The sequence below is a fragment of the Maniola jurtina genome, chromosome 7 (genome assembly GCF_905333055.1).
Source record: "Maniola jurtina chromosome 7, ilManJurt1.1, whole genome shotgun sequence".
NCBI lineage: Eukaryota > Metazoa > Arthropoda > Insecta > Lepidoptera > Nymphalidae > Maniola > Maniola jurtina.
This window is the reverse complement of record NC_060035.1, coordinates 11,997,837-12,025,136: the sequence shown is the minus strand read 5'-3', so window position 1 is coordinate 12,025,136 and position 27,300 is coordinate 11,997,837. Positions and strand designations below refer to the sequence as shown.

At 37.0% G+C, this 27,300-nt stretch overlaps 1 protein-coding gene across 1 annotated transcript in view; it reads right to left on the bottom strand.

Annotated features, from left to right (window-relative positions):
* Positions 1 to 27,300, bottom strand: part of LOC123866652 (cardioacceleratory peptide receptor-like) — a 59,380-nt gene that overhangs the window by 9,864 nt on the left and 22,216 nt on the right. Inside the window, exons 2-9 of the mRNA XM_045908332.1 lie at positions 18,922 to 19,060; positions 15,165 to 15,300; positions 14,597 to 14,700; positions 12,733 to 12,826; positions 12,126 to 12,221; positions 9,618 to 9,797; positions 8,954 to 9,049; positions 644 to 824 (exon numbers count right to left, since the gene is read on the bottom strand). Coding sequence (XP_045764288.1) covers positions 644 to 824; positions 8,954 to 9,049; positions 9,618 to 9,797; positions 12,126 to 12,221; positions 12,733 to 12,826; positions 14,597 to 14,700; positions 15,165 to 15,300; positions 18,922 to 19,029 — 995 coding nt within the window. The 5' untranslated portion in view covers positions 19,030 to 19,060. The remainder of the gene's footprint in view (positions 1 to 643; positions 825 to 8,953; positions 9,050 to 9,617; positions 9,798 to 12,125; positions 12,222 to 12,732; positions 12,827 to 14,596; positions 14,701 to 15,164; positions 15,301 to 18,921; positions 19,061 to 27,300) is intronic.

The following is a 27,300-nucleotide window of genomic DNA, read 5'->3' as shown; positions in this document are numbered from 1 at the left end:
GTTGAGACAAGGAATCGTTAAATGTTCCGTTAGATAGGCTATGTTATCACACTATCACATCACACTAATATTTTAAAGGAGAAAGTTTGTATGTGTGTGTGTGTGTGTGTGTGTGTGTGAATGTTTGTTACTCCTTCACGCAAAAACTACTGGACGGATTTGGCTGAAATTTAGAATGGAGATAGATTATACCCTGGATTAGCACATAGGCTACTTTTTATCCCGTAAAATCAAAGAGTTCCCACGGGAATTTTAAGAAACCTACATCCACGCGAACGAAGTCGCGGCATCAGCTAGTAGGTAAATAAACAAGATTCTTTTTTTTTATTCACTATAGGCAAGCGCTTGACCACAATCACACCTGATGGAAAGTGATGAGAAGAAGATTCAACATAAATGATATATCTAGGGATGACTTGTTTTACAAAATATGCTATACAATTATACATACATACATATGGTTATACAATATTAATTTCTCCCCTTCATGATGTACCTATAGATGATACTAATCAGAAGGTACCTACTTTGATTTAATGGAAACGTTTTTTCACAGAATTTAAGAAAGAATTATCTGAAAAAAATATTGTTTGGACACTTTATTTTTATCTACTTAGCTTATAATTCTGGTATGAGTACTTACCGTAGACTGATAAATATCCTGTTAGAGAAGATGAAGTATATGACAGGGTTCGCAGCGGAGTTCAAAGGTGCAAGGCTCTGTATGAGAGAGGCGATGGCTATGTTGACTTGCGTGTTGGGCACGTAGCCATAAACTTGGAGTAGGTCGAAGATCATGTAGGGCGACCAGCAGAGGACGAAAACTGTAACAAAGGTGGTGTTATTGCATAAGGAACATCAATCATAGGATTCGCCAGTGCAAGTCGAACTCGCACACGATGGGTTCCGTAGCATCATACAAGGTATTTGTGTAGAAAACTGCAAGCTAATAACGAACTGCGCTATCAATATGTATTATTTAGTAAATTAATATTTTCGTGAACACATTTTAATTTTTTTTGTGATATAACCACAAATTCACAATTTTCGGATTTTTCCCTTTACTTGTGCTATAAGACCTACCTAGCTGCCAAACATGATTCCAAGTTAACGGGAAGTAGGTACCCTATATAGGTTTTCTTGACAGACACGACAGATGGACAGACAATCAGACAGGCAGGCAACAAAGTGATCCTATAAGGATTCCATTTTTCCTTTTGAGGTACGGAACCCTAAAAACAAAACAAAAAAATCTATATATGATGAACTGATAAACGAAAATATTAGTACCCAATACAAGAAAGAGTGATACAAGTTGTGAAAGAATATGTTAGTAGTTAGCGCTTCAATTAGCTAATATCAAACATGTTATTGGATGGATTGGACCTTCAAAATTTCTATCCATAGCAAATTACATTTACGACGATAATATGGTGGTGTTACTTGCTTCCGTAGTTTGTCAAAACCGACAAACTAATAATTATCATGATGATACGATGAGTTTCACTTAGGTGAAATTAATATCTGCATTCCACACGTTAGCGGTTAGCGGTTTGTGATAATTGTGGGTGATTTAATGTTAAGAGGGCTCTCTCCGTCACTCGTTTCATACAATCGTAGTTCCAATTTCATTTGAATACTAAGCAACCAAAGTCCATGGAATTTTGCAGACATATTCTAGAAACTAATATCTATGTCTGTGGTTTTCTAGATTTCTGTTAAAATATTCGGTTTCAAAGTTACGCGGTCTTAAAAATTTTTCATACAAATCTTTGAGACCCTGTAATTTTAAACCTACATATTTTTATAAAAATCTAAAACACCACAGATACACATATTAGTTTCTAGAATATGTCTGCAAAATTTCATGGACTTTGGTTGCTTAATATTCAAATGAAATTGGAACTACTATTGTATGAAACGAGTGACGGAGAGAGCCCTGTTAATTGAGGGTAATTACATACACGCTAAAGCTTAATTTTGAATATCCTTTGATAGGTTATCACACTCACACTAATATTATAAAGGTGAAAGTTTGTGTGTATGTATGTGTGTATGTTTGTTACTCTTTCACGCAAAATCTACTGAACGGATTTGGCTGAAATTCAGAATGGAGATCGATTGTACCCTGGATTAACACACAGGCTATTTTTTATCCCGGAAAATCAAAGAATTCCTATAGGGTTTTGAAAACCTAAATCCACGCGCACGAAGTCGCCGGCGTCGACTAGTAAATTTAATATGAAAAATAAATCTAGTATAATTTATAATATATATCTTATTAGTTAAAGTTAATCAGTACCCATCAAGACGACCTGGGAGTTCATGAGGCATTTTGAATACTAAATATACGTGTGACGTGAGCAGCAAGATTCGGCCGCATAGTTTGCACTGAAGAAATACTGGTGACGTCACAGAGGTCAGCACTGCTGACCTCTGCTCATGTATATCAAGTCACGCTTGATGCTGCTAATGCCACTGGCATTTCCAGAACTGAAAAATCTTTCACACCTCCTCTAATCTTAAATTGTTCTGATTATTATATTATGTAAGAAATGTATTATTTCCGCTTCTAGGTACAAGTTTGCAACGTAAAAGCAATAACATCTTCTCTCAGACTTCATTTAGACGTGCCACAGTCCACAACCTCAACCAAACCACAATATTATGCAGTATTACGAGTACCTTCGATCACAGTTCTGTGATCGTAGAGTATTACAGAAGTTAGGATTTTTATACTTTTTTTTAATTTGCGCGAAAGGGTTGCGACGATTGAGGATTATAGTAAACAAAAGCGGTCACGACTTGATTTACTGTCTGACTGAATTTGTCAATGCAACAGCTCAAACTACTGGACAGATCGGGCTGTGGTATGCCGATTATGACGTGGACATTCGCTAAGGAAGGATTTTTGAAAATTCACCCGTTAAGGGGCCGAAATAGAGGTTTGAAAATGTTGTTTTATATTCGTTAAAGGTATATTAGCAGACAAAAAATTAAGTTAGCGGATTAATTTTTAAGTGCTTATTATGAGGGAGCTAGTGTAACTTTTAAGTTAATTAGAATTTGAATAACAATAATTGCAAAATGTACCGATCCTGTACCTGACTAACATGCATATAATATATCTTCACGATTGATATGTTAATATTTTTAGGCTAACTTACGTAGGCATCTACGTCGTATAGTTAACAATAGGTAGAAAAATTACAGTGAAGAGTCTGTCTTATGTTATTGTAAACATAATAGCTACTGTATTTTTATTTTGTAGTGTGGTCCGTCTGAATAGACCGTAAGTTTAAATACCACGCGATGTGGTTATGAGTCGAGTCACGTATCAAATTGTGAATTTATAAGATTCCGAGAGGACTGCCCCACTATGTGGGGATGTTTGTACGTGAGAGACCCAGATTATTGTAAAATGTAAAATCGTATGAGATAAGTTTAGATTTTCTTGGCTGTGTTTGCTCCAAATAGGTTTTAGAATCTTTTATTGGTTTTGAGTTACAAACTTCTTACGTGCTATCCGTATTTGTTTCAAATAGGTCATAAAAAGTACATCGTTTAATTTTTCTTTAGGCTTTCTTTACGATTTATCAAAAAGGTTGAAACTAATTTTACTGCAAAAAACTAATCAAATGTATTCTTGACTACCTTTGGTGAAGAACTGTTTAGACTACAATACCAGTTTAAACTGTTTGCTGAAATAAATCATCTTTTTACTACGGAATCCTAAAAAGATAACTATAATGGACGGTATATCTTTATAAAGTTAAAATTCTTATGGGAGCCAAAAGGCAGTGAGGGGCGTGGTTATAAGGAAAATTAAATTTTCGTTTATGCAGAGTTTTCCTCGGAAAATTAAAACCCCGAACTGCGGGAAATCCTCGTAAAAGTAATATTATCGCCGCTTCAACGTTGCGCGGTATTTTGTACAGAGGCAAGAACTATTTAAATGGAGAATGTAATAGAGAGAGAGAACCCGCGAGTGCCAGACCTTCGTTATTTTATAAAAGCTGAAAGTTTCGCTTTGTCCCCGACGCAAAGAGGAACGATCAGCGACTACGAAGTTTGGATCATGGTGACTTTGGGAGATACCAGGTAACAAAGGAGTAAAAAATCTTACGTCAAAAATTAGAGTTCATTCGTTGACGTAAGATTTTTTATACCTTTGTTATATCTGTTATCTCCCAAAGCGACCATGATCCAAATTTCATAGTCACTGATCGTTCCTCCCAGTGTTCAGGACAATACGCAGATAAACTTTCGAAATTTTCGAAAATAGCGCAGGTCTGGCCCACGCTGGCTCTTAGTCCATAAAACCTAATGGACTATTTTAATGTTCACTTTTTATGTTTTCAACAAGTTTAATATTATGGGGTAACAAGCAATACCCCACAAGTAATATTTTGCTACTTTTCAGGAGGGTTGAAAAACTATTTTTATTTTGGAAAACTTTTAATTTGGTAGCTTCTAAACCGGGAATCACATTAGGTGGATTGACGACTTGTGCGATATAATTGTCCAGTAAAATTGAGTAAATTCTGTGTTATAATTTTCTGATTTCAGGTCAGGCTGCTGATTGGTCGAAATGCTTGAATCTGATAGGTACCACAAAGGAAGACTGAAACTGCATTCAATGGCATGAATTAATATGTCAGGACCCTCAAATGATTTGATGGACTCACGCCACGGCCTCGGGGGCTACGGACTAATCAAGTTCAACCAACCCTCGATAGCGCAACTGTTGAGGAGCGGACTGAATCCCGAAAGGTCGGCGGTTCAAACCCCACCCGTTGCACTATTGTCGTACCCACTCCTGGCACAAGCTTTAAGCTTAATTTGAGGGGAAAGGGGAGCATTAGTCATGATTAGCATGGCTAATATTCAAAAAAAACCATCCCTCCCAACGCTATCATAAGACGACATCAAACGAGTCGTAGCGAGTGGCTTGGTTCAGGCCTTCAGGCGGCACAGGATCGTGGCGTGTGGAAGCCCCTACAAGAAACCCATATCCAGCAGTGGACGTCTAAATCGGTTGATAAAGATGAGGAGTATTAGAAGCACGAGTACTCTTTATCGGTTTTAAAATAAATGTTCTAAAATCGTCCGAAATAAACGTACTACGAACATGAGTGACATACATAGAAGACCATTAAAATCCTTTCCTTGAATCTCGGAAAATATGTGGACAGACGTAGCGTTTTACCTAAATTTAAAGATTATATAAATAATGTTTAAACATTTTATGTAAGAAGCTATTAGAGTGGCAGTTTTGTCCACTTAGAACATAATGGAGGGGATCATAAAAATGTTTTTATCGCCGGTTCTAGCTATCATGTAGCATGTTTCTTTCAGAAAACTCTTTTAATGTAAATTTTTCAGCATTAATTTTTCAGGTCGTTACTCTATTGAGTATGATGCGTTATTTATGTAGTAGGTACGATAAAATTGCTGTATGTGGTCAAAATGATGTAGGTATCTATGTATGAAAGTGGTTAAAATATACTTGCATTTATACACAGAACATTTTTATAGGAAGAATAAATAATTTTTGTTTTGATTTGTGTGTTTTTCTGTAGGTAATGATTGTGTGGTGTACTTTTAACTTGGGAAAGATAACGCAATACACAGTGTTGTCACAAATAGGTATAGTCTATTTTCCTACTATCACACTAATATTATAAAGGAGAAAGTTTGTATGTGTGTGTGTGTGTGTGTGTGTGTGTGTGTTGTGTGTGTGTGTGTATGTTTGTTACTCCTTCACGCAAAAACTACTGGACGGATTGGGCTGAAATTTAGAATGGAGATAGATTATACTCTGGATTAGCACATAGGCTACTTTTTATCCCGGAAAATCAAAGAGTTCCCACGGGATTTTTGAAAAACTACATCTACGCGAACGAAGTCGCGGGCATCAGCTAGTAATAATAATAATAATAATAATAAGCCTTTTATTTTCTCTCTTCATTTCACATTTGGTTATTTTACAATATAATTATATACTAGTCATTATGAACAACATCATATTAAACAATTATAACTTATCTTACAGTAGTTTATATTTTTAGATAAACAAAAAAAAAAAAAATCACACATCAGCTAGTACGTAATAATTATTGCAGGTTTTTCCACGTTAGCGGATTTGCTTATTTAAATTGCTTCTTCGGCAAAGAATCATTGAGTGGCAAAGTTGGCTAGTTTGACGGTACATAAAAGAATATTTCATTTATTCATTCATTCATATAACTGGAACAATTAAAATTGGTAGCCAGTGGGGACTGCTGACCGAAGTGAAAACTTAAAAGTAACAAAATTAGAAGCTGTTAATTAAGAAGAACACTCCAACTAACTAAGCATACTTGGCACGTCCATTAAAAATTTAACTTTAATAGCTTGTTCCTTGCATTTTAAAAGCTAATAAAACTTACATATTGGTGACCCGAGTTTGAAATTTTTACCTATCCCAAAATCGCCTGACGCGCCTAAAAATGTTTTCACTTAACTATAAACGGTAACTATGTCGATAAAAATGCTTATTCATCCAGTTAGGTAGGTACTAGGTACCGTTTTATTATGAGTAAGTAGGTACCTAGATATAAATTGAAAGTAAAAATATAAAATACATAGCATATTTAATTTATTCAATGAACACACTAAGTTTGTATCAGTTTTGATATCTTTGAGATAAAGACGTTTACAAAAAAATAAGGTCATGTTCAGTGAAGACAAAAAGTTTTAAAACTTTTAAATTTATCGGTATCAGGGAGCTACATCTTCCGAGGCGAACTTTTTAAACTTTTTCCTCGACACGTTTAATCAGTGATTATGAGGTCAGGTGAGGTTAGACTCAAAATTTCATTTTTAAGATCCCGTACCCGAAGGATGCCAATGGGCTGCTATTATTAAGCCTCCGCTATCTGTTCGTCCGTCCGTCCGTCCATCCGTCTGTCTGTCAGCGTGAACTCGTGACCATAACAGGTAAAGAGTTTTTTTTCATAGAATGTGTATTTCATTGTTTTACAAGAAAAATAATAAGAATTTAAAAATGGTCGCCATGTAAATTAAAAAAAACTGAACCGCAAGACGTCGGGTGAGTTTCCATCCTTATGTCGTTGACATTCCATCTACACGCACGAAACGTTTTGCGTCTTCATTCCTCATACGCATGGCTAAGGTTTGGAATACTCTTCCTCGATCTGTGTTTCCTACCAATTACAATCCGGGTATCTTTAAAACAAGAGTGAATAGGCACCTTCTAGGTAAACGCGTCTTCTTAGACCACATCATCACTTTCCATCAGGTGTGATTGTGGTCAAGCGCTTACCTATAGTGAATAAAAAAATTTAAAAAAAAATTAAAAAGTGTTATTTCTTGTGCGATGATTGTACGGAACCCTCCTTGTGCGATACCGACTTGCACTACACGTAATAATTATACCTATGGTTCTATGGGAATCTAGGTATAAAATTACACTCAAATTAACATCCAGCAATGCTAAATCTCGTTTTACGACCGCATCTAAATCTTTAGAGTAATAAGGTCATGCATGTATTTTAAAAAGTATAAAAATACGATCGCGTGTAAAACTATAGACGCGTAGTTGTGACCTAATAAAATGTTTACTACGCTAATAAAGTTTTCTGAACTTTGATAGTAAATTTTTGTGACTTTTTGAAAAAATTCTAACTAGATTCATAAATGTGAAACAGATCTCATTGGTCAGTTACAGTATCTAAATAAATTTTTGTGTCTTTTTGAAAAAATTCTAACTAGAATCATAAATGTGAAACAGATCTCATTGGTTAATTACAGTATCTAAGTTCAAGGTTTCAGAACTAGAAATGAATGCCTTAGGGGCAAGCTACTCGTTACAATAATTCGCATAGAGCTATTAAAATTAGTGCGAAATTGGGAACACCATTATAAACGAATTGTAAAAATCCTCACTCCTCATCGATCCCACATTTGCAAAAACATATTCAAGTCCAAAGTTCACAAAAATGAGTTTTTTGCTTTTTCCAGCTAATAGGTAAGTTTCATTATAAAAATAGGTCAGACAAAAATCGTAGATCATGCAGTTATCTGTGAATGTAGCTGGAAAATGCGAAAACACATTTTTAAAAACTTTGACCTTGAATATTATTTTTTACAAATGCGGGATCGACGGGAACTTTTAACCATTCATTTATAATGACGTTCCCAACATTCGTACCAATTTTTAGCTCTATGCAAATTATTGTAACCTTGAACATATATATTTAGTCCGGACTAAAATATCTCGATCGACAAATGCAGGAAAAATGTGCCCTCTAATTGAAAAACAAATGTGAAATATCGTGAATTTCGCATTAATTCCAATGATCAATTGGAAATTGTTTCCGTTTCATTAAACTCTTGCAGATTGTATATTGTTTTCGAGTCAATCATTCGAAATCAAAAAGTACTTAAAAGTGTTCGAAATTGGATTGTATTGTAATGATTTTAATGAAATATTTCGAATGCTTATAAACTGACTGTAAATAAAATTGCTTACTAATTAAAATACACTTAGTTAATACTGGAAGGACGTTTAATAAGAAACTCTAATTTAATAAAGTTTAAAATTGATTCAAGTTTAAATGTTTACTTCAATATTAATTCTTCTTTTGTTTTAAAGTTGTTACTCCACTCTAAGAATAAAATGTCATACTTATAGAAGTACTTTAGTGAATGTTTGTCTGTAACCCATAAAATTACATGCACATTAATTATATTACTCTAAAAATATTTGAATAAAATTAACACACTTAAGAATACGGTATCATAATATATTTACTTACGGTTTCAGTGTAGGAGTTAAGGACAAGGGTTTTTATTCGTCGATTGTTGCTGTTCAGTGTTCATGCAAGGAAAACTTGTTCGATCTTTTCTGAGAGATGACAAAATTTCTAAGAAAAAACAGTTCACTTACCGAATACGATAACGAAAGTCATCTTGACCGTTTTAATCTTCGCCTTCGGTATTATTCCTCGGCTGCTCGCTCTGCGGCTATCCAAATCATCGCTGCCTGCGAAAAAAGTTTCTTAATTTATTTTCGCACTAGCTTTTTCTCGTGGCCTTGTACACAAATTCAAAGTTGCTCAGCGAGCTATGGAGGAGCATTGTTAGGAGTTTTCCTAAGTAATAAATGAGGAGATCCGCAGGAGAACCAAGGTCACTGGCGTAGCCCAAACTATTAGCCACCTGAAGTGGCTATGGGCAGGCCACGCCTGTCGTAGAGGCGGTGGCCGTTGGAGCCGGAAAGTCCTTGAGAGGAGACCACGTATAAGCAAGCGTAGTGTGGGACGCCCTCCAGCATGATGGTCTGACGATGTAAAGCGGCTGGCGGGAAGTGGCTGGATGAGGAAGGCTGAGGACCGGGTGTGGTGGCGCTCTTTAGGGAAGGCCTGATAATGATGATGATTTTTCTTGCGGCTTATTCTGTGTGACTTTTTGTCATAAATCACTCAGAGATAATTTAAATAACCTATCTTTAAAAGGAAAGGGTGACTGACTGTGATTGGTTGGTGTTACGTAACAAAGAGAGGGTCATACTAACTTCTTTCCGTGAATAGAGCATACCACGAAATACTCACTCTGTCTAGCAGCTGCTCTCTTGCTGAGCACTCTTCGACTCTTCTGCTGTATCTTGACCAGGATGACTCCGTAGCATGCTGCTATCGTGAGCGCGGGCGCAACGAACAGCGACACGAACACCGTCGTCATCCATACCTGCCACTGCAGCTGGTTCATGCTTGACCAGCATTGAGGAGTGCCTGTTAAAGGTACAAGATAAAGTTAAACAGCACTAAACCCGACTACTACCCGCGAACTGCCGATATATAGCGATAGATATATTAAAATTGTTTTTCTGCCTCTCAGTGTATTTTAATATTGTATTATATTTATATTTATGAACTATTTTTTTTTCCTTTTTCATTTTTTTTTTTTTTTCCCATTTGAATCCCACGTCATTCATCAATGTCGGCTCAGTAGTTTAGGCGCTACGATGGAGCATCCATAAATACAAACCTACATACATACATACATACATAGACTGCTAAATTCATAACCCTTCCTTTTGGAAGAAAAATTGTTCTTACACTTATTTACCTAAAATTTTATGATCTACAATTTGTGCTATAACTATTTTACGATAGAATTTAGCTGGAAAATGCAAAACACCCGTTTTTGTGAACTTTGATTTTGAATATATAATTTTTGGAAATGTGGGATCGAAGGGGACTTTTCACAGTTCTTTTATATTCCAACATTCGTACAAACTTTTAGCTCTATGCGAATTATTGTCCTATCCTTGAATGTTTATTTTGACCGGACTAAAATATATTACATATCCCATAGTGTAAAATGAGCTCGAGAGCGAAATTTTTTTTGCCTTTTACTAGCTGTCCACTTTTATTTGATACCTATTATGGGTAGGTAGGGTAAGCGGGCGAGGATACCAAAATAAAGTGAGGTCTTCTATCTTAGAATGAAGTAGTTTGATATCTGAGCACCCGTCATATTGGATTTATGATGATAAACTTCGCGGATAAGCTTACTTCCATTTAGACTACCTAGTTTTTGTATTCTACTTAGGTACTATATCAAAAAGGACGCATTGTTTGGATCTCTTTTTAGGGTTGCGTAGCAAAAAACGAGGAACCTTTGTAATCTACCAGACCTATCTATCATACCTGACACTTCGTCCGCGTGGATTTTGGTTTTTGAAAATCCCGTGGGAACTTTTTGCTTTTCCGGGATAAGGAGCGGCGGAGAATTTTCAGGATCTTCCGGGATAAAAAGTAGTCTATGTCCGTCCCTACCATAGATATGTAGTCCCTACCTAACGGGAGCTAACTGTACCAAATTTCATCAAAATTGGTTATACTATTGGGCCGTGAAAAGCTAGAAGACAGACAGACACATTTATAACATTAGTATAGAATATGGATGTTATGATAGGTTAGCCCGGTTTCATCTCAGAATGCATTATCACTTACCTCTAAGTGAGGTTAACTTGCCTGCCCGTCCATCAACTTTTAAAACAAAACATTGGCACTTTTCTCAAACACCAATGATGAGTGTTCACGCAATAATTTACACCCCAAAGCTCTGGAGACGTAAGTAATTTGTCTGACGGAACCTTCAAACTTTAATGAAATTACTTGAATAGTTGTGCCCACAAATACGTAGACGTAAGCAGAAGGCAAAGTTCTAGGCCTCAATAGCTCAAAGGACCGAGTGAAATCCGAAAGGTCGTAGAACCTAAGGTCTCATTCGCACGAGAGCTTTTTTAACATCCGTTAAAAAAGCGTTTCAAATAGAACAAATGCATTCCCAATTATCTGTTTACACGTCAACGCTTTTTTAACGCGCACTTTGTATGTTCAGCGTAAGCGTTATCCAATTACGTTGTCGATCAATGGCGGATATTGGTCATACCTATATTTTAGCATAACCAAAATTGTACTTAAAATCAAAAATAAAATATTTTTTTTTATGATGCTGATTTTGTCCGACTGGATTCATTGTTGTTTATAGGTAGTGGTGTTTATAAATCTCGTGGAAACTCTTTAACCAGTATAAAAAGTAGTCTGCCTGTCTTTTTAAAATTTATATTAGAGCCTCGATAGCTCAACGGTTGAAGAGCGGACTGAATTCCGAAAGGTCGGCGGTTCAAACCCCACCCGTTGCACTATTGTCGTACCCACTCCTGGCACAAGCTTTACGCTTAATTGGAGGGGAAAGGGGAGTATTAGTCATGATCAGCATGGCTAATATTCTTTAAAAAAAAACATACCTACTAGCGCTTGGCTGCAATCGGACCTGGAGGTAAGCGATGATGCATCCTAAGATAAAGCGCGCTTGCCTAAATACCTAGACGAGAGTGAATAGGCATCTTCTAGGTTAGTATGTTACATCCAAGACCTTCTCATTGTTTTTGAGCTTCACTATCGTCCAGCTCAAGTCTGAAGCATGATAAAAAAAATCTGGATTGATTCTAGTGTAAAAATCTAATTAAAATCTAAGTGCTTTGTAATTTATTGCAGATCGCTAGTTCTATTTAAATACAATTAAGAAGTTGGCTAGTTCGAACGTACCTTGTATGTTGGCTTCGTCAAACAAAATTAACATCGGCATACAAAAAAGGAAGCTCAGTATCCAAGCGCCCAGTATTAGTGCGCGCGCGCGTCGCCCTGGGAACAATGACCAACAGAGTAAGAATGATTGAACTGATTGCATTAACGTGCGTTTATCTATATAAGGTAAGTAAAAAGGGAGTTCTCTACTCCCAAAAGAGGAGCCCCCTTTCGGCGTAAAGCTCCCTTGTACTCATTATTGTAAACAATTTTTAATATGGGCCCTAAAATTAAATTGTAAAAAATCACAAGTGTAATTTAAAAATTTATAACAAATGAAGGTTACAGTAACTAGAAAAGAGCTGATAGCTTTCAAACGGCTGAACCGATTTTCTTGATTAAGATGCCACAGACAGATAGGTGCACAGATACACACGTCAAACTTATGGGTCAGGGGTTAATCAACTCAAAGTCAAATTTGCACTGACGTTTTTATGTAAATGTATTACATTAAACATGCTGAAAATTATAATATGCTAATTATAATATATGAAAATATGGGTGTTATAAATTTTTAATTTACACTTGTTTACTAATCAAATACATAGATATGGAAAAAAATACTTACAACTTCCAGTGAACCGCATCGGATGTGTGATAGCGTCGCATCGGTCGACGCTCAGCGCAACCAGCACGTATGTAGAGGAATATGTAACTACACCCTAAAACAATAACACTAGGTATAAAAATACGGTTAAAGAAACTTTATTCTCATTAAGAATTAAAGAAACATGAGAAATTTAACATAAAACATTGGGTATCTTATCCATAAATAAGGTACGTACAGCAATTTTGTACAACAAAAATATTCCGACGAATTGAGAACCTCCTCCTTTTTTTGAAGTCGGTTAAAAACAAAGTGGGTGAAATAATTGTAAAGTTTGTCAGAGTAACCGAGTGCGCCGATAGCACAACAAAACATGGATTATTACGATTATAAGCTACTAGAAAATACGGCTTGGCACTTCAGAATACAGTTACTGAACAGTTAGTATTTTATTTCTTACATATAAACTTTCATCCCAGATTTAACCGCCTCGGGGATTAAATTTCCGAACACATGAAACACGTAAATATACCTTTATTTTTAACCGAAAGCATAAATACCAATTTTCATAGGATGACAGATTTTTATAAGAATTTCGAACCCCTAATTTTTGAACTTTCAAATGCATCATAATAGCTATCTGTATGCCGAATCTCAGCCCGATCCTTCCAGTGTTTTGGGACCAGACACTAACTTTATGCTATTTTTATACTCCAAATATTATTATCCTAGCTCCTAAGTGATAATAACAAAACATACTAAAAACCCTTACATATACGACCTCTCACTGAAAGTGCACATAGAATGCAGTCTTTAGTCAGCTCTTTTTAAAATATCGCAGATAACTGACGCGACCAATCAGAGGTCGCGTCTTCAGCTTTTTTCTATCCTCCAGATTGTAATCCATACTATAATTATTATAAATGCGAAAGTGTGTCTGTCTGTCTGTCTGCTACGTTTTCACGGCCCAACAGTTTAACCGATTCTGACGAAAACTACAGGGTCAGCTTATATCCTGGGGACGGACATAGGCTACTTTTTATCCCGGAAAATCAAAGCGTTCCCACGGGATTTCATACAAATCGCATAACATAATAAAACAAAATCATAAAAATGTACCTACTGAGTTTACTATGGTTGCCACTAGACAATAAAAAATATAAAATTGATGGTAAGAAAACCGGATTTTCGTGTATGTTTTCGTTCCAATTCGTGTTCTTAGATCGAAGCAATTAATTACAGTCTGGTGATTGAAAGCCCGGTAATGTATTTGACTACAAAGTTAAGCTCTCGTTAGAGAGCAGTAGGTACTTATATTACTTGAAGTTAAGTCAAAGAAACAAGGCTTTGTCTAAGTTACAACAGAGAAAACCAATAAAGGGCATTCGGGTCGATTTAGTTCAAAGCACCTGTAAATATTTCATTAATTTGCGCATCACAGTCTGAAAACCAAAAAGGTTTAGTTGTTTGTAACAAGAGAACAAAAAATTTTGCACGGTGTGACTTGTTCGGAATAAAAACTTAAAACCAAAAAATAAGTAGTAACACCACAACTTTTCACCTCACTAGCGAGAAAATAAAAAATGTCAGAAAAATATTGTTATTTACCTTGATTGAACAATATACTGCATTACATTTGACTATAATAGTGTTAAAAATCTCTTTTAGAAGATATCTTGTGAAAATACAGCTTCGTAGTGCCAAGGGTTTGGGAACTACTGGACGGATTTGGCTGACATTTGGAATGGAGATAGATAATATCCTGGATTACATAGGATACTTTTTATCCCGGAAAATCAAAGGGTTCCCACGGGATTTCGAAAAACCTAAATCCATGCGGGCGAAGTCGCGGGCATCGGCTAGTTGGCTTATATAAAAAAGTTACCTGTAAGTATTTCATCAATTTGCACATGACTGCGCCGGCGTACCATGCTATCGTTATCCGGTGGATTAGATCCGGCAGGACACTTATTAACCCCACCCATAAATCTATAAGAAAGATACGAATTTAAAACTAAATTGTATATTAATTGTTTACCAATTTAACATAGTAATATGTTTATGGAATAAGCTAATTCATGTATTGTGCAAAGGATACAATTTGCCGGATTTTTATGTGATGAGTAGATAGAGGTATGATAGTTCAATGGTTAAGATCTCGGCATTATATTCGAGAGGTCGGGAGTTCGATCCCGGGCGCGCATATCTAACTTTTCGGAGCTATGTGCGTTTGAAGCACTTAAACACGTCTTGTTTTACCCGTATAGGAAAACATCGAGAGGGAACCGGCATGCCTGAGAGTTCTCCATAATGTTATCAAAAGTCAAAGGTGTGTGAAGTCTGCCAATCAGCATTGGGACTATGGCCTAAGTGCTGCTCATTCCGAGGAGGTCCGTGCTCAGTAGTGGGCCGGTGATGGGTTGATCATGATGATGATGGGTAGAATCTGTTACCTGCTATCGCAAGATGCATGATGAAGAAGTTCATCCGGCTCTTCCTGGACTTGGTGAGGAAGAGGGCCAGCACCACCGTCGCGTTGCCAGCCACGATCGCCGCCAGCAGTACCCACAGTATTGCCAGCTGGGTACTCTGTGCCAAATTAAAAAAAAAATAAAAAAACATAATTATTACTACTAGAATCAGAACTACTTTCACATTTATATATCGCATTATAATATTAGTATGGTTGTACACCAGAGTAGGTAATTAATTAGTGCATAACTCAAAATTTAAAAAACCCCCGACACAAAACCTCTATAAGAAAACTAGAAAAGAGCTAATAACTTTCAAACGGCTGAACCGATTTTCTTCGATTATAGCTAAGAACACTCTCGATCAAGCCACCTTTCAAACAAAAAAAACTAAATTTAAATCGGTTCATTCGTTTAGGAGCTACGATGCCACAGACAGATACACAGATACACACGTCAAACTTATAACACAGGGGTGTTATATAACTAATAACTTCTTGGGTCGGGGGTTAAAAATAGTAGGTAAGTAGGTAGTATGATGGTATCTTGAGGAAGTGATAGTTGTTTTCTTTTCCCGACGCGAAGTTTCATTTCAGACAATCCATTTTTTCAGATTTCATAGTCATGCACTCTATAAACTTTCAACCACAACAAAGCTCATTTAATAGAGCGAGGTCATTCATGTTTTCATGCGATTTACAAAGAACTTAAGAGACCAGTGCCGCTAATGGGTTTCCGTTGTAAATTAAACGAGGGAAGCGCTTCGCATAAGAAATTAACCACTTTAAGATGAAAAAATAAAGCTCTAATCAAATTCTAGGAGCTTTATTATGAAAAAAATATTTTAGAGACCCGCAAGACCCACAAAACAACAAGAAGCCTAGGTTACACAAAATGCGAATGGTGTCAGTAGCATCGAGCGCCCCCAAAGAAACATAGTCTGTAATTTGCCAGATTTCCGTAAAATATCTAGTTTTAAATTTTAAAGATTTGTGTGTAAATCCTTGAACCCGTGTAACTTTGTAACTAGGTAATATACATTGATTTATCTAATATATTATGTTTTAATGCAAATCTGACAAACTACAGACTTATATTATTACTTCCTAGAAAGCATACTTATCTACAAACACTGAGCTTAATTAGTTACTATTCAATTAATGAGACCTAAATTAATACGCGACAGGTCGAGATGGTAATTGTGGTGGGGACGCCCTCGCGCTAACCCATTGCGAGATTGTACGGGTGTGCACGGCGTCCCCCCGCCACATACCCCGATGGCCATTCCGACCTAGTCGCGTACTATTATAACATTTGTATGGAGAGCACTGGGAATACAGTACGGAAACTTCTCGTGAGTAAAAGCCATATTTCCTGGTCTTCATTCGTGCTGCGACAGTCCGCAAACATCGCGAAATATCAGTGTGGATGTTTGTGGCATTCCTTATTTGCGGACAATAAAACCGACATCGGATGGAGAATGTCGGGAACCACGAACGCGCAGACGCAACGCCATACACACTATTGTAGCCCCCTCCTACCTTTGCCCACGATTCTATATCGCTAAAGTTGCAATTATTCAGAATCATGTAGATTGATGTATTAAGATACGCGCAGCTATACACTCGTAGTTAGTTCACTCTGGTATCATTATAAAAAGTCGCCGTGGGTGATGTCCCTAAAAATACCTGTCATCATACATAAATAATTCCATAAAAGGTTCCTGTAACTTAATTGCACTTTTATTTAACAATTAAATAGTGATTTAAAGCAGAATGTATGTCTAGACCAATATATCAGCAAAACGACTTTCTTCTACGACTTGGCACTAAGATCAAACGTTTAGGTTGTGCGCACATATAGCAATTAGGGTCCAAGGAATATTTTACCTGTAACAGCTTAATTAGTGCTGAGAAAGACCTCTTAATGACCTTTATTAGATACTTAGGTACGTTGTCGTTGTAAAGTGTCTAGTTCAAATTGTATGGAAGTTAAGCACATTTTTGTTAAGAGATATTTTTATGTAAATGTAAATATCTTTTGTTACAATTTTATCTTGAAAACAAGTATAAAAGTAGAAATATAAGAGATATTATATACAGCGTAATTCCGCCACAAGTACCAACGAAATTTTTATCAGATTTGTCATCTGAGCAGCATTTCGATGTTGATCAAGAAGCGCTTAGGACAATTTCCAAAATTTCTGTTGAAAGCCCGCGCCAACAGCGATTTGCTTAAGATTTAGCTATAGAATTCCACTCTAAAGTGTCGTGTTGCAATTTTTTATTTATTTATTTATTTATTGTATTTACAATTTACATAATTCTTACAACTCTTTACATTGTATTCTTAGCCTATTATTTCTGGCCCTATTCTAACACTTTGTCTCCATTTATATTCCGCTCTAAAAAGGTCGTGTTTCAGTGTCTGGCTTTCTTCTGACACTTTAGTTTTCCATATATTATATTATCGGCGTGAATAAAACGCGGAAGAAAACTTTGGCGTGCATTTTATCTCGCGTGGAATTCCGATAAAGTCAACCGCCTGATTCATTTATTTTGTGATCTTAGAAACAGTAAGAGAATATGAAATCTGAAGAGTAACGAGGAATAATAAGATAGAATATAATATATTAGTATATGAAAGTTACCATAAAAATTACTCTTCTAAGCTTTTAGAAGTTTTTTAATAAGACAAAATAGCGCGCTTCTTGCTAGTTATAAATAAGTAAGTAATGTGCGCGCATCCTTATAAAGGTTTATTTATTAAGACCATACCTACTATGTTCTAACTTCTAGTCTGTTTCGCTGCAAAATGGGTTTAGTGAGCGAAATTAATTGAAAATTGCCCCTTTCTTAACCTTCTTAGCATCCATTTACTTGACTTACGGCGCTCAATTTAGAAACTGTATTAACTTTAATATCCATTTAAACAGAATATTTATGTTAAATTCTTGTTTAAATAATTCTGTTCTTGAAACAAAAAAGCTTTAAATCTTAGCTTTTTCTCGTGCTCGTGTTGTTTAACGATTTCATAATTAACATAATTTCATTTTCACCAACACATTTTCATTCACCATCACAATTTAGAGCACGTGTTATTTAATTGCTTAAAACAGATATATCTCCAAAAAGCTAAGAGCTGGGCCTGGGCACACGGCCTGTGTGCCCAGGATCGTACGCCGAACCCCTCAAAATCTTTAACCATTAGACTATCACTGTGATTTCCACACAGTTATCTTCAAGACTTGTCTTTAAGGTTTAAGTTGTGATTAATATTTTTTAGGATGGACCATTATTTCTGTTAACAGAACCATACTTAGCTAAATAACCAACAACAAGATAATTTCCGATAGTTTCATAGTCTCTCAAAACATTAAACATAGTCCACCAGTATGCTAATTTACAATAATGAAGTATAGAAGCAGGCGTTATTTTGTGGAAGTCCATGACATACAAGGAACCAAAAGGTTAATTTGCTATAATCCGCCAAACCAAAAAAATCTGTATGGTGCAACATGCAGCATGCGACATGCACCGCCCGCCCTCCCACTGATAAACACGCAGGAAAAGCCAGACACCAAGCAAACCACACGCACCACCACCACGCAGCACCACCACGCAGCACCTCACAAATCCCAACACCACTCAACACATTTTTGGCGAATTATGCTTTTGGTTCCTAATACGTTAACAATGAAATATCCAAGTGCAAACAAAGTGAGCTAGCAATTTCTCACCTGATAAAAATAAAACTTGTTGATGCGTGTGACATTTTTGGTATCGTTCGCATACAAGGTCGCGTTCAGCTGCGAGTAGATGCCGCAGTCGTCACACGCCTCTTCCATGACGTGTGTTCACATCTTGCACTGCCTCCAGCTGTGGACAAGAGGCCCCTGTTACTTACGAATATAATTAACAAGATTCTGAGGTTCGTATGAGAATTCCAGCTACGGGGGTCAATCTCACTGATCAGACACTGTCTTTCACTATAAAATATATATACCCCGTATAGTAATTGCGACTTCCCGTCTTATAAGTTCCTCCTTATAAGATGGGGCGCGTCAATATATATATTAAGTTCCCCAGTTCTATAAGTTCTTAAGTATGGATTGCCTGGAAGAGATCACTTTAGTGATAAGGTCGCCCTTTGTTTTTTAAATGTATCCTGTATTTTTACTCTTTGTTATATTGTTAACAATAAAGATGTTTAAATAAATAAACAAATAATACAAATATAAGCGGCTCAATTCACGTTTTGTCAGAGTTATTTGTGATCATCCAAAATAATTCAGTAAAAAACATTTTTTATTTTTTATTCGCTGACAAATGGATTATAGGTATTATGGTAAAATTTTCCAATAAATCCTGACTACTGAACCGAATACTCGACCATTAGTAATTTGTTGAGTCAAGCGATTGTAGGTTACCAATACATCTCTCACGGTCTGAATAACAGCTAACTACGGATATTTTGTCTTTTGGTGAACTAAAACAACTTCGAATTAGATAAGAACCTATCTAACTAAATAAATGTTGCGCGAGACTTCGTTTGCGTGGATAGTGATAACTCTTATGGTTTTCCGGGATAAAAGTAGCCTATATCCGTATACGGGAGGCATCATCCACGCGGAATTAGGTTTTATCAAAGTTTCCATGGAAACTAGGTGGAAACTCTTTTTTTACTGGGATCAAAGTACTTAGTTCGTAATTTCGTCAAAATCGGTTAAGCGGATGGACCGTGAAAAACTAGCAGACAGACAGACTTTCCATCTGTAATAATATTAAGCGTGAATAGAAAATCTATTGATATTGTTGGTTTGTTGTTTCATATTAAATAAACAAATATTATGCTGACTCCGTAACCTTAGCTCAAATAAACATGTTATAATATTCAAATAATGTCCCGAAATAAATGGCCTACCCGATCCTGAAAACACATTAGATTCCATCAAGGGAATCTCGAATTACAAGTCGGTCGGACAGACAACCTATGCAATTTATATCTTTATCCGACCACGCTGTTCTGTACACATATATCTAACTAAACTAGATTCCTAGATTTAGGATCGCGACTTCGTCCGCTAGGATTTAGGATTGTAAGAATCCCGTTGGAACTCATTGATTTTCCGGGATAAAAAGTATATCCTTCCTCGGGATGCAACAAGCTATCTCTGTACTAAACATCAAAATCGATTGAACGGATGGGCCGTGAAAGGCTAGCAGACAGACAAATAGACTGACAGACAGAAAGGCACACTTAAGCATTTAAATTATTAAGAATGGATAAATATTATTTTCTAACATAGTCTCATTTTCATCATCATCATCATCATCATTATCAACTCGTCATCGTTTCACTTTTGAGAACAGATCTCCTGTCATTATGAGAAAAATCTACCACGCTGGTCAAGTGCTGATTGGAAGACTTCATATACCTTTGAGAATATTATTAAAACCTATGCTTGAAATATGGTACCTACATCAAAGTGTTAGGAAGGAATTATAACGCTAAACCCAAACGTGCAAAGACATAATAAGCTTTCTAGGCTGTACAATAAATCGCACAAGTAAAATAATAAAAATTTCCATATGATGTCAAAAGCAAAAACGACTGTGGATAAACCAAAAATATTTTTGCTGTACCATATTTCGAGCGTATACCATACGCAAAATATAAATCATTTCTTATAACTCGGGAGTCTTTTAAAAGAAACAGACACCTTACATGGTTTTGTTATTTCACAAAAACCTTAAATGAATTGGTGTATATTATTCATAATATTTTTCTATTATTTAAAGATATAAAAACGGCAGATACCTACTATGAGTAGTGTTATTCTGTAATATTCATATTATATTCGTCGATGAGTTCACTGTAGAAAAATATTTCGTGAGTCATGACGCTTCCGATTCTTTTAAAATCTCTTAAATTATTTTAAAAAAGTCGCTTTAAGTAATAACAAGCGTTTTGTGTCTATTCGCCTAGAATTTGTATACTCCTGTAATTTCGTGTGGTTTTCATAATCATTGAACATTTCACAAATACCAACGCGGTAAGTTTATTTGTATTGTTCTACAACTCCACCTGTATATACTTTAAAGAAGAAACGGATTGACTGACATAAATTAATATTATAAACGTTAATTAATTAAGAGCTCAAACCAATGGGTCTAGAAACGTATTGGCACGAAAGTTCTATCTCGTCAACCCTAGATTGCCCTAGATTATGAAAAATTTCGACGAGATCATTAATAGACCTGAATGACCTAAATCTGCTCATGAAGTTGCGCGAAAAGGCTAGTTTTTATCAATAAATGAATCAATTGATATTTAGTAACATAAGAATATTTTATATTGATTAAGAAAGATTTTCAACAAAGCAAGCTATTTTACCCAAATTGTATAATGTAGCTGTTAACAATTCTGTTTGTGCCACGAGATTAATTTGGGGCATAAATCTGGACCACATTGTGCCATAAAGCACTTCGCATCCGGTTTGTAATTATACCTACCAAACAATGGATAAACCACATAACTTAACAGAGATTTTAGTGCAAATAAGTGTTTGATTACAGAATATGTAGCATGTAATATTATTATGCTAAAAGCCAATTAATAAATTTCTGCATATGACTGCACTAGCTATGGCAACTGAAAAAATGCTGATCGTGAATTTATTTATGACTTACACTAAACAGCTTAAAATAAAAATTCTTTTTAAAAAACCGACTTCCAAAACCACAAAGTAAAAAAAATATTTTTTGCTCTACACGTACGAGTAGGTATATACTCGTACGTACCTACGTGTAGAAACAAAAAATTATTTTTTTCAAAAAAATTTTTCAGTCAGACGAGCAAGAAACTTGAAATCGACGCGTGATTGCTCTACCGACTTCAACGTAGATAATTGTACGTGTAGGAATAAAAATTGTTATTATTTCGGTTTTTTGAAGAATTTTTTGCTTGTGTCTCCATCCATGCCAATTCATTTTCCCAATGAAAACAATTTCCAGTTTTTTTTCTCGTATTAGGTAAATACTACCTCTTCTTTATTTTAAACAGTCTTCGAGAATAACAATAAAAATACAACCGACGGAATTAACAAATCTGCATATTTTGTAGCTTCAAAATTAAACACACGCGGTGAAATGCTACGATTTAAGCGCGTTATACAGTGTGCTCCGAAAATGTTCCTGACAAGTGATACAGTCTGAATTACACGCAAGCTAATATAGACCTTAGTGTTAAATAATAGAGTTAAATATGGTTTCATGAAATGTTTAACGCAGTTTCTTGCTTCTGATTAAATCACACCTGTCACTCTTCGTTAAAGCGGGTGTATTGCACCGCTTTCATGGACGTGAGTTATTAGCGAGTGCAGTATATGAAATTGCAACAATGAAGCTCTTAGGTTGGGAATAATGTCTAGCAGCTTCTAGCGTTGATTTTGGGGATATATTATTAGTGAGGATTATTATTTCGTTTAATTATATGCAAGAGAATGCTCACTTTGTTTGGAGTAACGAGCTTATTGTGACTTTATAATCAACTAGATTATACCTGCGACTTTTATTCTCATGGATTTAGGTTTTTGCAACTTCTGTTTGTTTTTTCGGGATCAAAGTAGCCTTCTCTGGGATGCAAGCTACATTTTTGTACCAAATTTTGTCAAGTGCCGTGAGAAGCTAGCAGAGAGATAGACTCACTTTCGCATTTATTAGGGAGTAGGCAGTTGTATGGAAGTATGGATTTTTATGAGTGCCTAATCTGCTTTCTTTTATTTAGAAAAGGAGAAACTGAGATGGTAGTCAGACATCATCGTAGATTCAGTTTGAACAGCTTAGTGTAGAATTTGGTATTTACGGAAATTCACCCAAATTAAGCCAAGGTGGGTTAGCTCGTTGGAATGAAATCAATAAAAGTTATTGATAGGCATCACCGAAAGAGCCTTTCTATTAAATTTGATGTGCCTACTGCCAATCGCTGAGCCTGAATATCTATTATTATTATATCAATAAACTTATAACAGGATCGACCAAAATTTATTACTTCTTAGTTAACAAGCTGGATATATATAGAAAAATAAAAATCCACTGCTATACTAATAAATCGCGAAGGTTTCTCTGTTTGTTAACTTTTCACGGCCGATCTGACTAACAGATTTTAACAAAAGGTACAGAAATAGCTTCATTCATTCACACATATTTATGCTATTTTTTATCACGGGAATTCAATGAGTTCCGACGGGATATCTATATACTTTAATAAATAAAATTGGAGTGGCTGTCTGTAATTTCGAAATAACTAACGCATATTAAGGTCATATGGTTATTTGAAAGATACTATAACTGAATCACACGTTTTTAAAATTTTTGTCTGTCTGTCTGTCTGTTTGAAAAGGCTAATCTTGGGAACGGCTGAACCGATTTTGACGGGATTTTCACAGACAAGTAGAGAATTGACCAGGGAGTAACATAGGCTACTTTTTTAACCGACTTTCAAAAAGGGAGTTGTGTTTTTCTACCTATGTACACCGAAATCTCCGAGATTTCTGAACCGATTTGCGTCATTTCTTTTTTAATCGATGGAGGAACTTTGCGAGATTGTTTCATAAAAAATTTGGAGTCCAACTCCTCAATCCTGATGCTGCAGGGGATCTGACCAATCCACGCGGGCGAAGCTGCGGGCATCAACTAGTTTTTAACAATATAGTCGCAAGCATCATCATAATTAACTCTACTTTTGCAAGTATTGTATTTTATGCTTTAATTATGTGTGCACGACGAACCGCGCTCCGATGCAAGACCGGTGAAATAGCTACAGGAGCGAGCAGAAAGGCGCTCTTGACCAATCAGGAGCGAGCATTCTAAGATTGAAAATTATGTGCACGACGGAGCCGCGTTCCGCTGCAAGACTGGCGAAGTAACTACATGAGCGAGCAGAAAAGCGCTCTCGACCAATCAGGAGCGAGCATTCTAGGGTGAAAATTAGTTTTAACTTATGTTTTTATCTTATAAGAATTTGGCAAATTAATAAAGAATACATTGATTTAAAGTATAAGTATAGGTAGATAACTAAGAAAACTATGTAAAACCAATAATAAATAGAATCTAGGTCTAGTATTTGCGGAAATATAACTCGATATAGTTATTAAGGAAAAATGTAAATAACTTAGAAAGTATTGAATAATTGTAAATGTTTTTTGTTTATACGAATAAAGATTAGCGCGATCCCTAATCTGGGAAAAAACAGTACACCTAGGTTTTAGGCAAAAGGCTAAAACCTAGGACTTAAGGTTGTATAATTTCTTTAATCCATTACCCGTAGATTAAATAGAAAACAGGAAAATAATATGTTGTAAACGATTCATTTGATCAAGATCTAGCCTTTTAAAACCAAAGACTGCAAATATAAGAAGTAAAGACCTAGGAAATCTAGATTCAAACACTAGAATTAATTTATGTAATTATTTAGTAAAGTAACGTATGTAGAACATTTATTATAGGTAGTCTAGATAAATCTAGACGTCTAGCATACCAAATTGTACTTGTAACATGCATACTTTCGCTGCAACCGCGTCTCGCGAAATGAATGCGGGGACCTGGCGCGGGTGATATTTATAGCCTCGGTGGTGCGGGGCAGGGTCATATAAATATGCAAAATCCGAAATTCCGCCGTTATTCGGAAAATAGATGTCGCAGAGTAAGCATGCATGATTCTAGGTATTGTAAATAAACTAGACTAAGTATTAGTTAAGGAATCAACATAATATGTAAATAGAAAATGGGAAAAATAAAGGCTTAACCACAGAGGGGGTGAGGCAGCGAATATTCTAGATAATTGGGCAAAAATATATATAAACGCGGGGGTGTCTCGACTGGACATTCCACTGATCACCGAACAAGAGTCAGCGACAAGAAAATCGGAAAACTGGGAAAATCGCTGCCTCACTACGCCTGGCTGGAGACTGCAGACCGACATAACGCATTTTCAATGCACCCGCGCACATTTTCTGGTCCTTCACTGCCGGATTAAGGAAAATTCTACAGAACCAAGTGCGGGTCATCGAAAATCAAGAAAATGCCTACAACGCGGTCTCAAGCCAACGCGTCGGAAAATATTGTTCCAGTCAGTGAGAATCATCCCGGCGGTGTGAGAAGTACCGCTTCAAGACCTACTGCCACCAGCGGTGTGAGGGACTCCGTCTCAAGACCTACTGCTGCATCAAGCCGCGACACGTCAGCGGCCACATCGGAGAGTGCAGAACGCACCACAACCTCCGAAGGTACAGATCGTACCACCACAAGTGGATCAACCACGTCCACGGAAAATTCCACGGAAAACACGACATCTTCTAACGTCACGGCAAAACCAACGAGAGACTCCGGGCGCGCCAAGCCGACGAAGTCACATCGCTCCGGGTCAAGAAAGCTGAAAGAAGCTGAATTGAAGGAAAAACTGGCCGCCCTGAAGTTAGAAGAGATCCGAGCATCTATCGCTCTCGCTCAAGCACAATTGGAAAAGCATCACGCTGCCGCTATGGACGAAGAGGACCTGGCGTCAGCATCGGAAAATGAAGATGAAGGAAAAGAGGAACGTTCTAGCCACGTTCAAGAATGGCTGGAGGGAAAATCAGAAAAGGTGAACAATGAAGGACGAGGACAGGGCGCTCGCAGTCGACACGACGACGGGAAATGCGAACACCGGGAAGAAGAAAACCGGCCTGCGCGTCAGCCACTCAACGTGGATGTTACCTCACTGGCAACAGCTCTCAGTCAAGCAGTACGGACGACGAGAGACACACCGAAGTACCTCCAGGAGCTGCCGGTGTTCAATGGGCAATCCGGTAGTTGGCTAACGTTTCGCGCTGCTTATGAAGAAACCAAGGGGTTATTTTCAAAAACGGAAAATGTATCAAGACTGCGCCGCAGCGTCAAGGGGGCGGCGCATGAAGCTATCAGCAGTCTACTCATCAGCTCACCAGATCCCAAGAATATCATGGAAGCTCTGGAAAGAAGATTTGGGAGACCTGATGCATTGGCAATAAGCGAAATACAGAAAATAAAATCGCTTGGAAAATTAAGTGATAGCCCACGTGACCTATGTATATTTGCAAACAAAGTATCGAATATAATAGCTACATTGGAAGCCTTGAAGAAAATTCAATATATGTACAATCCAGAGTTGGTGAAGGCCACGATAGAAAAATTAACGCCGATTTTACGAAAAGCGTGGTATGACTATGCTGCGAAGGAAAAGGAGGACATTCCTGATTTGAAGAAACTCGCAACATTTTTAAATGAAGAGGCGGACAAGTGCGGAGCGTACGCGCAACCTGAAGACATCTCAGGGTATAATGAGAGGTATACGAAGAAGAGGATCGAGCACACCTACTCCACGAAAGAGCAGAATACCAAGAAGGAACAATGTCCTGTTTGCAGATTAGACCACCAGTTATCCGAGTGCAAATGCTTCCGTGACGTCAACACGAACGAACGCTGGGAAATTGTAAAGAAGCATCGTATATGTTTCCAGTGTTTAAGAAGCCCGCATCGTCGGTCTACGTGCAGGGCCAAGAAGTGTGGGCACGACGGCTGCAGTATGTCGCATCATCGACTTCTCCATCACAAGAAAAGAGAGGCTTCACCGTCGCCGTCATCGCCGGTCGTCGCTGAAGTCACGTCTACGGTGGAAATCGTGAAAAACGCCAGCAATAGAAGCCGACAAGCATACTTGAAGATTGCACCGGTCACGCTGACGGGACCCACCGGTGCCCGCGTCGATACCTACGCCCTTATGGACGACGGCAGCACTATCACGTTGTTCGACGAAAACCTGGCGGAAATATTGGAGCTCGATGGGCCGCGGGATCCTATGTGGGTACAAGGCCTTAATGAAACAGTGAGGCACGAAAACAGCCGACGCGTCGACGTCAAGATACGAGGACGGTTCAATGAAGAAGAGTTTACGTTACGAAACGCCCGCACAGTACAACGCCTTATGTTTACGAAACAGAATATCGAACAAAGAGAACTAAGGGACTGCGTCCACCTACAGGAAATTGAAGATAAATTGATATACAAGAACGCGAGCCCGAAGATACTTATCGGTCAAG